This window comes from Cryptomeria japonica, chromosome 4 (assembly GCF_030272615.1).
Source record: "Cryptomeria japonica chromosome 4, Sugi_1.0, whole genome shotgun sequence".
In the NCBI taxonomy this organism is placed as follows: Eukaryota; Viridiplantae; Streptophyta; class Pinopsida; order Cupressales; family Cupressaceae; genus Cryptomeria; species Cryptomeria japonica.
Window position 1 is genome coordinate 342,750,796 of NC_081408.1, and position 14,357 is coordinate 342,765,152.

Consider the following 14,357-nt stretch of genomic DNA (forward strand, 5'->3'; position numbering starts at 1 on the left):
GTATCCGATATTTTTCCGAAAAATAACACGTCAACAAAATTTGAATCTTTATGACAAGAACATCAACATAACTATCACAACATGAACATGCCCATTGGCATGCCCACCAAATTATACAAAACATCATTTTGAAAAATTTAAATCAATTCATTGGTATAAACACTATACAGTTTACCTTCCTACCAGCACAAACTAATAAAAAACAAATAGATAGGAAACAATCCTCTGTTATTTAAAAGGAAATCTCAATGGACGGGCCCGCTCTCTAGAAACCACTTGGAGTTTTTGGCGATCTGGCCGGGAATGAGGATACGTGGGATAAAAATAGGAAAGCAAAACTAAGTTTTTATGTTTTTTCAAGATTAAATAAAATTCTTATTACGCTCCAGAGATGATTCAGAGCCTAAAGACTTTTTAAACTCAGCAAACTTGGTCGAAGGAGAAGCAGCTGTGGCAACAAACTGAAAAAATAAGAGATGGGATCCGCTTATGAGGAAGATGACGATGACAGTGGTAACTTGGTCGCTACCCCCGTTCATTCGAAATACCAGTCTTCAACTGAAAAGGTATCGCCTTTACTACATTTCAATCTTAAGTGGCATCCACTTTCCAGCTTTCAGAAGAACCCTTGAAGCCACAGACTTTAGACAAACATGAATGGGTATTGCTTGGTCAGGCTAACTATACTTTATGAACTGTGCTTTTTCTGATTCCAGTAGGATGCTATTGTATTTAAGGTTTCAATCTGTTAGAAAATTTGTTCATATGATTGTGTAGAGTAGGATATCTGAACCACAGTTTGTCCAAATTGGGACTTTTCATGTAGGAATTAGTGTATCAAGTCTTCCTGAGTGTTTGTATGTTTGATGCAAGGTTACTTAAATGTTTGGGTTTTTGGATCACAGCCTCTTTAACCCTGTAAATTCTCATAGGGCTGCATTTGGGAATAGTTTATGTGTAAAGTAAGGCTAGACAATAGTAATGCTTTATTTTACTGTCCAAGAAGCACACTCTATAGATTTAGGAGATTATCTTTTGGGAGTAAGAAAATTTCACGAATCACCATATATTGATTGTTCAATTTGATCTCTTGGATTTTCCTCCCTTTGACCACGCTTCTGAGAAAATGGATAAGATTAAAACATATACATATCCATTACTTTTGAAAATTTGGAATTCTGGATTTCGCTTGGAGAGTACAAAATATATTCCACGCACATGGCATGAGAAAATGTCAGATATGGGCCGCTAACCATCAAAGGCAGCCGTTCAGTTCAAACTGATTACTGTCCCACAGCCGGAAATGCTTTTAATGTGTTAAATGAAAAGTTAAACACCATTCCTCAGTGTGAAAGAATCCCTTTAAACAAACATCTAACTTGCAATAGAAGCAAAAATGTAAGATTTGCAGGTGGAAGATGCCCAATAATTCCCCACAGATACATTGATGAAGAAAAATATAGCAGCAAATAAGAAGAAAATAGCGTATGGAATTAGAGTGATAGGGTTGGACATGTTTTCTAAATCACATTCAGGACACAGCGTTTATGTATTTTGACATTGTTTGGTTTCTTCTTAGCTTCGTTTTCCCTCTTCTCCACCATGTCTGTCACACTAGGTGCATGAGGTTTCCGAGGAAAATGCATCCTCCAATGCGATTTGAATATTAGGGGATCGAGGGGTAACCTGTACCCACATTCCTGGTTAGGTTGCATTTCATAGTGCCCAGGTTTGAGAGAGGATATGTACACTTCCACAACATTGGTTATTTTGATATAAATCCAACTGGGTCTTGAGCCAGAATTTCTCTGACCATTCTCAGCATCCTTATGAGAACCACATGGGTTCATGGCTTACATAGCTTGCTTATTATTGCACTAAGCATGAGTTTTAACTCTATATGATGGTTGGGTAAAACATTTTTACATTTGTATGTTACAGGTCTTTTATGAGCTTGCCAACCAGAAGTAGATGCATGGAGTAATCGATAGGGTAGTGAAAGAATATGACAACACGGTTTTGGTGAGTGAGGCATATTGTTGGAGTCTCAGTACTTCATGAGAAGTTGAGAACCCAATCAATTAGAGATTTAGTAGTGCTTGACTGTACGCACCCATGAATTTTCTGATTTCTCAGCTGATGGTTTGAACTGTCATTTCATACAACCTAAGCCTTTCAATAATCTGGAAAAATCTGAATGTAGTTTGTCTAGCCATGGTTTGTGGCAGTAGACTAAGGTTTTGAAGAGAGTATACTGTATAAACGAATGAATAAGTATGGAGTAGGAATAAGTGAGAAAGCAAATGAATAAGTATGGAGTAGGAATGCAGCAGGAGATAGAAACAACATAATGGGATTAATATGCTGGAAGGAAAATGGAAACACTACACATGTACAAAAGTTAGGACATTTGAATGATAAGGCAAGAGAGGAATATTTTAAAGCAGTTTATGTGCTAGTAGTTGTAAAAGGAAACATAGGTTCAATACCAAAATCTTAAGGGAATCTAAGCTAAGTACCAGTTTGGGTTTGGATATCCTGGTATGAGTTTTTTTTTTGGAGTTGGGTATGCTTTGGGTATGTCCATAGAAAAAACATAAAAAATTAAAAATAGATACATATTTTATCCCAAAAACAGAAATTAAGTTTTCGATTTAAATATTCTTAAAATATCACCAAAAGATTATGCACTCTTACTCATACACATTTTGTCAAACACTTTGCATGCTTCCTTAGGTTAAGAGGTTTTCTTCCACTATTTGCCTTTTTGGAAAAACTTTCCCAAATTTCTAAAATCTTCACAATCTGACCGTTGAAGTGCAACTGTGAATCCTGATATGAATTCACCAAGGGTTGAGCTGGGTTTTCATCCAACCAACCAGAAAACCCAAGGGTTTTCGTCCTAGGGCACGCTGAACCTGGAGAACAAGCCCTCCAAAATCCTCTGAAAGAAAGATGTCCAAATGACTTGCTCTCATCTCTTTTTAAAAGTTCAGTTGGATCTTCTAGAAGGATTTGATCTAATATCCTTAAAGCTTCTAGAAGAATCTTTTTCTAATAAAGTGACTTTATAATATTTAATTAATTATTTATAACAAAATTAATTAATATTAAGTTATGCTTTTGAAATAATATTTATTATTGGACAACTTAATTAATTAAATTAATTGTCACTTAATAAAAAATTGGGGACATTACATTACATAGCTACAGTATGTATGTATAATAAACGAAATAACTATAAAAATTTATAAGATTGCATGGACTTCAATATTAAATGCTCCCCCTTTATTTGACACTCAGAAGGTGCTAAATGCAAAACCTGTTTTATTTTTAATAACTTGAAGCAAGTAATAATTTTGCAGCAGCTAATATACTCCAAGACTTACCATAAAAAGAGAAGCCTTAAAGTTAAAACATCATGACAACTGTATTATGAGTACAACAGCAGTGCAGCAATAATAACACCACCACCAAAACGCCGTCTTTGAGATCACAGATGGCAGCGGGCATAGATTTTGGCAACTTCATCAAGGTGTTTAAGTTTGAGTCATTGAAGACATATGTTGCAGAGTTTATCTCCACCTTTCTCTTCATCTATGTGGGTGTGGTGGGATTGGCCATGGCCTAAAGTTCATCCACTCTTCTTCACTTGTTTGAATGCCTTTCTCAACTAACAACTGCCATTCCCAATTATGTCTGGGATCTTTGATTGACCTGAGAACCAATTCCTATGGCTGTTTGGACCAGAAAAATTAGAAATAAATTAATAATGGCCTGGGTTGACTGCAGGTTCACCGTAGGCTTACCTGGCCAAACCTGGGGCCTAATGGCCATGCCCTGTCTGTACCTGCAGTGGACTGGACTGCAGACCTGGACTGAGAAAGAACAGGACCCTCTGATGTGGGGGATTTTCCGGATAAACTGGTAACAGTCTTAGGAAACCCTGATTTGGAAGCAATGTCTAAACATGCTATAACTTTATTTAACCTAAGGAGAAATGCTCAGAACAGCCAAATGAGAGTTAAATGAAGCTAGAATGCAATGCAAACAAAGATTTGCAGACTTTTAACAAGTCTGAGGCTAAAGCTCTGGAATAGTGTTGCCCAAACCTTGCAATATAGGTAAGTAAACGAATAAATACTTCTAGTACTAAAAGTGGTGAAGTGATGTAAAGTAAATTAGCACAAGCATTCTAAACTAAACGAAATGCTTCTGTGCTACATATGAAAGTCAAATAAAGTGTGACCTGTGAAGTGGTCAATGACAAACCAAGACTGTAATTAAGAGTGACGAAACATTGGTTCATCAAAAGCTTAACCTCTAGGAGGGTTTTATTGCTTATCCATTACAGGATAACTGAAATGCCAAGAAATCCACACTCCAAGCTACTATTCTAACATATGTCTTTCTGCCTTTAAAGGAAATGAAGGGCAGGTGAACAACAAGACATGGAGAAAGCACAAAAAATTAAGGCTGACTAAGTATAGGTCAGAACAAGATCAAGAAGACATGACAACATGCTGGAAGCAAGTAGAAGACAGTAAGCAATTGAATGGGGCTGGATGTGGTGACAGTACAAGTTTAAGTGTTTGGGTGTGCCAGTACGACATTGTTTTCTCTGGGCATGGGCATAGTTTTGTATATATATATTTTAAAATTATAAAAACAGTGATACTCATAATTTCCAATAAATAAAATAGTTAAATACGTCATAATTTGAAAAAAAAGAAGAAAATACTCCTAGATTTATATTTCAGTGATTTGCCAAATGTCAAGACTCAATACACAATGAGAATTACAACCAATATTCAATAATCTTTAAATCGCTCTTCATTGATAGTATCAAACTTAACATTTGGTTCAATTTCATTTGAACCAAATAAGTGACAATAACACCTCCACTAGCCATGTCATACGTAGAAGTTGCCTCATCTAAAGAGATTTCTGCAAGTTGTGCAACAACAATGTCTAAGTCAACACACTCAAGAGTTAGATACTTAATTCTTTATTACCCCCTCATTGTAATCGAGTTATGCAACAAGATATGCAAGTTTATTGCATAAAGACCAAATCCTTAGTCTTTTGCATCCAATCAACTACACTTAGCTAAGGGAACTAAGGGCCTAGATTCTGGGGATGACAACTAGTGGGGGTCTTGGAACATATATCACAATGGGGTTGAGGGGTAGTGCCTCTTTTGGAGGTTTAGGGGCGACACCCTTGATGATGTTAAGGGGCAGTGCTCCTTGCGAGTTGTGCGAAAATTGAGACCTTTGAAATCACACAAACCTTCATGGTGCACACCATTTTCACAATTTCATCACTTAAGGGTAAAATTAGGTATTTGACACTTTTTTGTTTATAAAAATAATTTTTTTTCTTTTTCTTTTGGTCAGCCCTTGGGCTTACCTAGATCTGCCTCGAGTTTGCCCACTGTGGGTTTGTGTAGTTTCAAGGTGACCCCAGGCTGTTTTGGCCTCAAATTAGACCCATACAAAAAGGGGTGGGGGTTTTTGCTGAACCCAACAATATAGGATGTAACTTTGGCATTGCTTTAATTTTGGGTGCATTCAATAGTATTGAATCTATTGATTTTCTCCAAGGGATTAAATTTTTTGAATCTATGGCCTGATGAAAAGGACTTTGCTCTTTAAGAACCAAGGCCCTCCATTAAGGACTTTTCATAGTTTTATCACTCAAGGGCAAAATTAGGTGTTTGGCACTTTTTGTTATAAAATGATTTTTTTAATACTTTTTCTTTTGGGCAGCCCTTGGGTCCACCAAGATTTGCCTCGGGATTGCTCTTGATGGATTTGTGTGGTTTCAAAGCGATCTTAGGATGTCTTGGTCTCAAATTAGACCCAAATAGATATTAGGGACCAAGGTTTTGCCAAACCCAATACCATAGGATGTAACTTTGGTATTGTGTCAGTTTTGGGTGCATTCAATAGTGTTGATGTTCTCCAAGGGATTATAAATTGAATCTATGGTCAATTGAAAAGGATTTTGTTCTTTAAGAACCAAGACCCTCCTATAAGGACTTTTCATGTACTTGTTGTGACCTTTTCACACATCGCCCCATTGCTAATGGGGACCCCCTCTTTTCCGGCTTGCTGCGTTGTTAGGTTAGGGTTTTGGCTGCTTAGTGGGGCAATTTTGTGTTTCCCGTGCCCGAGTCTCGGAGTTTTGATCATGCCTAGTGCCGTTTAGGGTTTTTGAAGTTATAGGATCAAGTTGCAAACGTTGATATTTTAATGATCCTAAATTTTGTCTAAGTGTTACCCTTCTTGAGCGTTATTGTGTTTTTAATCACGCGCGTCAGTGATTTTAAAGTGCCAAGGTATTCCCAAGCCTTTTGGAGTTGTTTTCTCGCTTCTAAGGTATTATTTAAATTGATTTCGCACTTTATCCCGATAATTCCCTACTGTTTCGCTCAATTTTTTGGAAAATTTGCCTAAGTCCAGTCCAATTTTTGAAGTTTTAAAGCGATTTTGAGTGGTTAAAATGCCAAATTCCTAAGGGAAATCCATATTCCAAGGGTTAGAAGGTCAAATTCCATGCTAGAGGTGCTTTTTCCCTCATATTCCAGACTACCCACCCTTTTCCCCCACTCAAAATCCACACTACACATGGGTTTCCACCACTGTTTATCCATGCTTGGATCAATTTTCCCTTGGAAGTGCTAAAATTTGGCGTTGTGTCAGGATTTTTCCAGATTGCCATTGATTTTCCACCAGGAGTGCGGACTGGAGTGCGGACTATAGTGTAGACAATGTTGAGGATGATTCCATGCTTGGGTCGATTTTCCACCAGGCTGTTTTGTGACAAGTTAATGCCGATTTTTGTGCAGACTCTCAGTTCATACCCTAGTTGATTTTCCACTGAGAGCAATTTGATGAGTTTCGAGTTCGGATTTTCATCCAGACTGAGGTCGATTTTCCACCAGGGAGTGTTTTTTGCAAATGAAGTGAATTTGGAGTGTGGATTCCTTGTCCATGTCCCCATCGATTTTCGCCTGGCCTGTTTTGTATGCATTTTGATGAAATTTTGTATGGATTTTTATCCAAGCTAAGATCGATTTTCCCTTGTGGGGAATTTTTGACGTTTTAAGTGATTTTAATGGGATTTCTTAATCCCATCTAAAGTCGATTTTCCCCTGGAAGCTCAATTTTGCCTTAAAATTCAAATATTTAATAAGTGAGCCCCATTTTAATTGTTTTTAAATGATGATTAATGATTATTTAAAATTTTAAAAACAAAATTAAATAACTTGTAATAAGCATTTAATGTTTTTACCCTTCTAGAAGCAAGTTGGTTTTTACTAAACAAGTATATAAGCAAGTGTTTTATCCCACCTTGCTTGTGTGGTGAAAGTGAGAGGCAAAAGCAAGTATAAGAGAGGAGTCTCCAACAATATTTTATTATTTAAATCTGCTAGGTGTCTCCATGAAAGGAGATTTTTCTCTCTTATTGGCGAATTTTGGCAAAGTGTTGAAGTGAAGTGTTGGATTGAGAATTTCTTTCCTCCATTTTTTTCCAGCTTGGCAATCCTTTCTATTGCTGCCATTGAAGATCATTTCCAGATTTTTTTCGATTTTCCAAGTTTGGCGATTTTTCCAAGTTTGGTGTTTTTTGGTGAAAATTAGCGATTTTTGGTGTTTGAGACTTTGGCGATTTTGGTCTACCATTATTGCTTGCTGTTCCAAACCTCCATTGTTGCAGATTTGAGCTACATTGAAGACATTTTCAAAAATGGCGCTATAGCTGGAAAGTTCGATTTTTATTTTGCAAGTGCTGGGAGCTTACTTTGGTGAATTCCATGCATGTTTGATGCCGCCTTTGCCCCCTACTTGCTGTCATTTGCTTCAGATCTGAGTTTGCTTCAGATTTAGACCTCCATTGTTGGCTGTACATTCAATTTTTCAGACTCAACTTTTATTGCCCAACCAGCTGCAACTTTAGCGATTTACATTTGGAGAGTATTTGGAGGCATTTTGGAATCATTTTCAGACCATTAGAAGGCTGTCTTAAGGTCTGCAACTGTGTTAATGGCTGTTTGTCCTCATAAATTTATCTTTTACCAGCCATAACTATGTTTCCAAGATTAATTATTTTCATCATCGAGGCTGATTTTTATCGAGTTTGTGCATATTTTTGAAGGATTGCAACATATTTTTGAAGTTAATTTATTAGTTGTAGGTTGTCTTCAGATTTGTTGACCTCCATTGTTGATTGTGGAAGGTGTCTTCAGAGCTACCTTATGTGAAAACACAACCTTTCACACCTTTCCTTGGTCATCGTTGATCTGGTATACTCCTTTGCATTTTAGTTTGCATAATTTCTAAGCATAAGGAGGTATTAATGAATTTTATAGAGGGTTTCCATGCCCTAGCGTTGTCATACTTTGAATCTAATTGTCAAAATCTACCAAGAGTATGGACCATTTTCCTGACTTTATGATCTAATTAGCTAAAATCTTTAGAATGTCAGGAATTTTATCAAGAACATTATTTATTTTCCTAAGTCTAACTTCAAGCTTCTTACAGGTGCGATGTCGAAGTCCGGATTTAAGGAAATGAAAGAATTACTGAAGATGCTGGAGATTGGATTCTATCCAGAGCTCAAGATTTCATCCAGATGGAAGGAGATCACAGATACAAACATGCATTTCCTATACTTGGACCAGATGCGACAGCAGATGTTCGGAGTCGAAAATCAGGTTCCTTCCCCAGCATATGCGAACATTATGAAGAGTGGTATTTTTCATGCCGTTGGATTTCCACAGTCCATACTGTGCAGTGAGCTTATCTTGGAGTGTGCACGATGTTATGATCCGCTCACGCGAATGATCAAAACTCCTAAGGGTGTTGTTATTGCCTACCTTGCTGAGGATGCTATTGCTGAGGTGTTCGGAATTCCACGCGAAACAGATATGAAGGATGTGACCAAGGATGAATATACAGAAAGATACACGAAGAAGATGGGTGCATGCAAGAATATGATAAACAAAGAGTGGATGATTGAGCCTAGGTCTCATCATTCCAAGGCTCCCAAGACACTCATGTGCATAGACTTCAAAGAGGAGTATAGCGACTTACATATGCCTACTCAACAGAGTGATGGGCATGCCACAAGGAGCAATATTCGATGGATGGATGTTTTATTTCATCCAAGATTGTCTTAGAGGAACATTGGTAAATTGGTCTAAGATTATAAGTGATAATCTGGACTTTCAGCTGAGGAATGTAGAGCGGTCCAAGTCATTCGCCATGACTTCTTACTTGGTATACCTGCTTGCACGGTTTATTTCATACAGAGGATTGATATGCAAAGGTGAAGTCGGGAAAGGGCAAGGACAATTCAGGAGTCATGAATGCTACCCCCAGCCGAGCATGTACAAAATTGAAGACTATAAGAGAGTGAATGATGCATTCACTATGTACATCACGCGGATGCTGCAAGGCGGAATCAGAGGACTACCAGTGATGTTAGGATTTATGCAGACGAAGAGAGTCAAGCTCCCAAGAGAAGGAAGAACATGCTAGGAGAAGTCAAGGCTAGAGGGAAGAACATTGAGGAGATGAAGAAGAAACAAAAGACTATCATTCGTTCACCACCTCTCAGTGTCTCATCAATTAAAGTGATCGAAGTAACAGAATAGAACAAGGAGACCTGTTGTGATGTTTTCACACATCGCCCCATTGCAAATGGGGACCCCCTTCTTTTTAGGCCCTCCCGATTTTCTGGCTTGCGTTTTTGTGGTCTTTTCGCAACAGTCTCGTCAGTCTCTTTGCTTTGCAGGTGTTCGAGGATCATATTGGTCAAGTCTGCCTTCCGTTTGAGCAAATTCGGCTAAGTCTGGGACTCGTTTTGTGAATTTTAGGGTTTTTTTGCCTTCTGTCCTAGATTTTAGGGGTTTTTGTTAGGGATTTGGAAAAACTGAACATACAACTGGAATTAGGACCCTTCAAGGAACCTCCCAGTAAAATTTCAGCCAAAACGGAGCAACTTTCTATTTTTAGAAAGTTCCTATTTTTTAGGGATTTTACCGAGTCTTGGATTGGTCTAATTTTGCCAAAAATTAAACTTAATATTTTTAGTAAGTTCTATATTTAGTAAGTTTCTATTTTTAGTAAGTGCTTTTCTGACCTATTTTGCCCAAACCTTGACATTTTGAAACACTTACTATTTGGGAAAATCTATTTTTGGCAGGATCTTCACAGGAAAACACTAAAAGCTGAATATCTTTGAAGACGCTGAAGACTGAATGTTCGTGAAGACCATTTCTAAATCCGGAAGAGTCAGAAGGCAGACAATTTGGGTCAAAAAAATGGTTAGGTTTGGAACTCCTATTCCAGAAGAGGAAAGCATGCAAAATCATCCAAGTCCAGAAATTCACATCAATCCACCAATGTCATCCTTATCCGAAAATGGCCTGAAATTTGACTGTCTGGAAATTTGGAAGATCTTCCAAAATCCAGAATTTGCATTATGATTCCTGTGGACCTGAAACCACTCTCAAACATCCTGACAATATATATGAAATATAACTTAAAGTATAAGAAAGGAAAAAGACATATTGAAGATGCCACTTATACTTAAATGTTATATTTCATATCTATATCCTGACGAAGAGCCTGGAACTTGTGAAAAAAAATCCATGTGTCCATGGACATGGCCAAAATGCGCCCAAGTCAGCGGGGGGGCGCTAAAACCAAGAATGAATTCACAAGTGGAAAAATCCACTTCTCCATGGACATCTTGAAAATGCGCCCAAGTTAGGGCTGGGGTGCTAAAACCAAGAATGAATTCACAAGTGGAAAAATCCACCTCTCCATGGACATGCTGAAAATGCGCCCAGATCTGGGCTGGAGCGCTGAAACCAGGAAGGCATTCACAAGAAGAAAATCCATGAATCCATGGGCGTAATGAAAATTTCACCTGAGTTAAAAGAATTGGAATTTCGCCTAAGGCACAGAATCCAAGGAGTCAAGGAGGAATAAAAAAACAAAATTCCCCTCAGGCAAATTTTTGAATTTGCTATTTTTAGACACCGAATCTCGACAGAGTGTGGAAAATTTTATAGATTCGGAATTGTGGCAGAATTCTCTATCCAATGAACTGACTCCTAAATTTTAGGAGGATCCCTAAAAATAGGGATGTTGAAAATGAGACATGGACAATTCACAAAGTAATGGAAATTCCTTCTTTCAGGACATAATTCCAGGAAAGGTGAAAAATTGAGGTGAAAATTTGGCTAAGTGTTGGAAATTCCTTCCTTCACGACGAAATTCTTGGAAATGTGAAAATTTGGCTAAGTATTGGAAATTCCTTCCTTCGGGACAAAATTCCAAGCAAGGAAGAAATACACCCAAGGATGAATTGAACATAAAATTTCTAAGGCAAAGAAGGAATCAGGGATGAACTGAACAAGAAATTTCCCCTCCAGGAAAAATTTGAAAAATCCATTCTCGAGCATCAAATCACATCCAAATTTCAAAAGTTTTACAGATTTGGATTCGTAGGAGAATTTTCTCCCTCCTAGACAGTGGAACCCTAATTTGGAAATTTTCCTAAAAAATAGGAAATGTGCAGAATTGATGAAAAACCTTCTTCAAGTAAGGAAAGTTGAGGAGACTTCAAGAAAATTCTTCCTGAATCGAATTTTCCCTCTCCAACAATTCCAGATGTGCAGGAGCAGATATACGACGACATAGTCCATTTGCATGGTGAGGATCTATTGAACACATGGCAGTATGGTGGCGCATTCATTGTCGGAATATTTGACCAAATGGCAACCTGGTCATTGCATGTTGAATTTATGGCAGATTCCTTTTGCATGCAGCCGCCGCATGTGGAAATGATGGAGCATTTATGACATAATGGGGTGATTTTTGCATGGATGAATATTCAACGCATGTTGGACGAATTTGAAGGAGGTGGTGCATTTAATGCGCAATGGATGCTATTTTGGGTACTTTTGAATTAATTGTATATGGGCATGCATGATGGGTTATTAATTGGAGATTCCCACCTTGTTTCATCTTGAGTGGAGAATCTTTTAGGGAAAACCCTAATTAGGGTTTGCATGTAATCATGGCCCGAGGCCTATATAAAGGGGTGACCCCCTCATTTGTAAAAGGAGGGAGCTTTGTATGAAATTGTTGCGATAAGCTTTGAGATAATAACAGTGAAACATTGTTCTTTGATGGTGTCCACTTAAGTTATTTTTTTAAAGCTTGCATGGTTTCACCTTCCTCGCTTAGATTAGAATTAGTTTAGTGCTTTGATTCCGATGGAGAATGTAATGGTGTTTGATGAATTTCCATGGTTCATACTTTTTGCATCTCACTGATTGTAAGTTGCAGTGTAAAGTTAGCCTGAACCCCCAAATTTGTGCTAAGTTCAATTGTGAATAGTCATTTGGATTGCGCCGTGTTGGGTATTCAAATGCGCTTTTCTCAATATGAAAATCCTCCAACATCCTCAGAAGATTGCACCGGTTCTTGCGGAGTTGTAGTTTATCTTGGCGAAGCAGAGCTTGGTTTATTTGAAATTTGTCCACCAGAGCACTATTCATTGTTATCACTGCCCTTAGGAGTAGATTTAGATCCTTCTAACCCTTTCCCCTTTACTTTCAGTTCATTTTAGTCCGTTCGAAGCAATAGCATCATAGAATTGCCATATCCGATGATGGAGTTCTAGCCACAGCAAAGAAGTGAAAGAACGATGCACACGTAAGGCCCCTTGGATTACCAGCAATCACATCAGCTAACTGAGTCACGTCCACGTATTGAAGGAACCTTGGAGTCGATTGTTTGAACTTCTTGCAATCTTAGCATGCAATCGTACTTTGATCAAGAGAGAGTGAAGTGACCGTTAGGCAACTTTATTCTGTGTTCGATGCTGTCATAAAAAACACGTCAACAGAATTGGCGTTAGAAGGAGGGCTGATCGTGATGAATCACTGAACAACCGAACTCCAAATCATATGAATTCATATTTGCAAGGAGTAACCTTAAGGACTTTTTTCACCCTCCTCCCACGTCAACAGAATTGGCGCTAGAAGGAGGGCTGATCGCGATGAATTCCTGAACAGCTGAACTCCAAATCATATCAATTCATATTTGCGAGGAGTAATCTTAAGGACGTTTTTTCACCCTCCTGTCGTAGCCAACATAATTGGCGCTAGGGGGAGGTGTTGACCGTGAAATTCAATTTGGCTGGAACTAGCATGAGCTTTCAAGTGCAGAATCAGAGATATGTTAGATCTCTAATATGTCAGAAAAATCCAAAAAAATCTGAAAATTGAAAATTAAAAAAAAAAGGATTGCTCAATGGAGCAAAAAGTTGATATCCTTCAACTTTGGTGGAGACTAAATGCGCAGTTACATCCACAGAGTTTGTTTAAATTTGCATCAAGGAATAGCTGTAGAATTCATAGGACTGGTGGACACAATGAGATGCATTGTTCAACATTTCTGTCAAGGATGGAATTAGCCTTGCAAGGAAAAATTTCTTTTTCAAAAGTACATGAGCCCACTGTACCGGTAAAAGTAGAACCCGAGGTTTCAATTGGTGAAAGTGAATTTTTTATGAGGTTCAAGGAGATGGTTATGAAAGGTTTAAGTATTGAGAAAGACTTGTGCGTAGAGGGCATCTTGCTCCCATGTTGGTGTAGGATCCACAATACCACTCATTCCGAAGTCAAATGTCCATCATGCAAGGAAGCTATTCAACAAGCTAAGATGCAGGCAGAGTTGGAAGAATCGGCAAAGATGTACACTATAGAAAAGTGGCGGAATGCTCACCTTCAACCAATTGACTTAGCATCAAATGAGAATGATGATTAGCCGAGATCCCCTATTGTCCTTTTGGAAGTTAGTTTGGGAAATGAGGTATACGATTGGACCAGGAATAATCCTGATGATGATGATGATGTTATCTCGGCATTGAGAGGACTTGATCAAGAAATGTGTCTCGATGATGGCATGGAGATGGCCGCTATTACTGAATGGCTGATGAAAAGTATGGAGAAAAGTAAGAAAATGATAGCGGTACAACCTATTGACGACATTGATGACTACCTAGCTAGGAGTGCTAAGGAGAAAGGACCCAAGAGAGCGGAGATTTTGTCGCACATAGCTAGAGATGAGACTGGAATGCGGATTGCGCAGATTGCTGTTCCTATTGCAGGCGTGACAACGGATATTGCTACTCCTATGGATTTCCAGATCACTTCAGTTGCCCTTGGTCGTACATCCAGAAAGCAAGAATTTCAGGAGGTTGGTGAAAACCTCAAGGCAATCGAAACAAGGTTAGACAGAGAGATTGTGGAGAAAGAAAGGTACAAA

General features: G+C 38.3%; 1 protein-coding gene across 1 annotated transcript in view; it reads left to right on the forward strand.

The window, feature by feature from the left end:
- The first annotated feature begins 246 nt into the window (after window positions 1-246).
- LOC131063610 (exocyst complex component EXO84B) overlaps window positions 247-14,357 on the forward strand; it is a 133,125-nt gene continuing 119,014 nt past the window's right edge. The window contains exon 1 of the mRNA XM_057997492.2: window positions 247-566. Coding sequence (XP_057853475.2) covers window positions 477-566 — 90 coding nt within the window. The 5' untranslated portion in view covers window positions 247-476. The remainder of the gene's footprint in view (window positions 567-14,357) is intronic.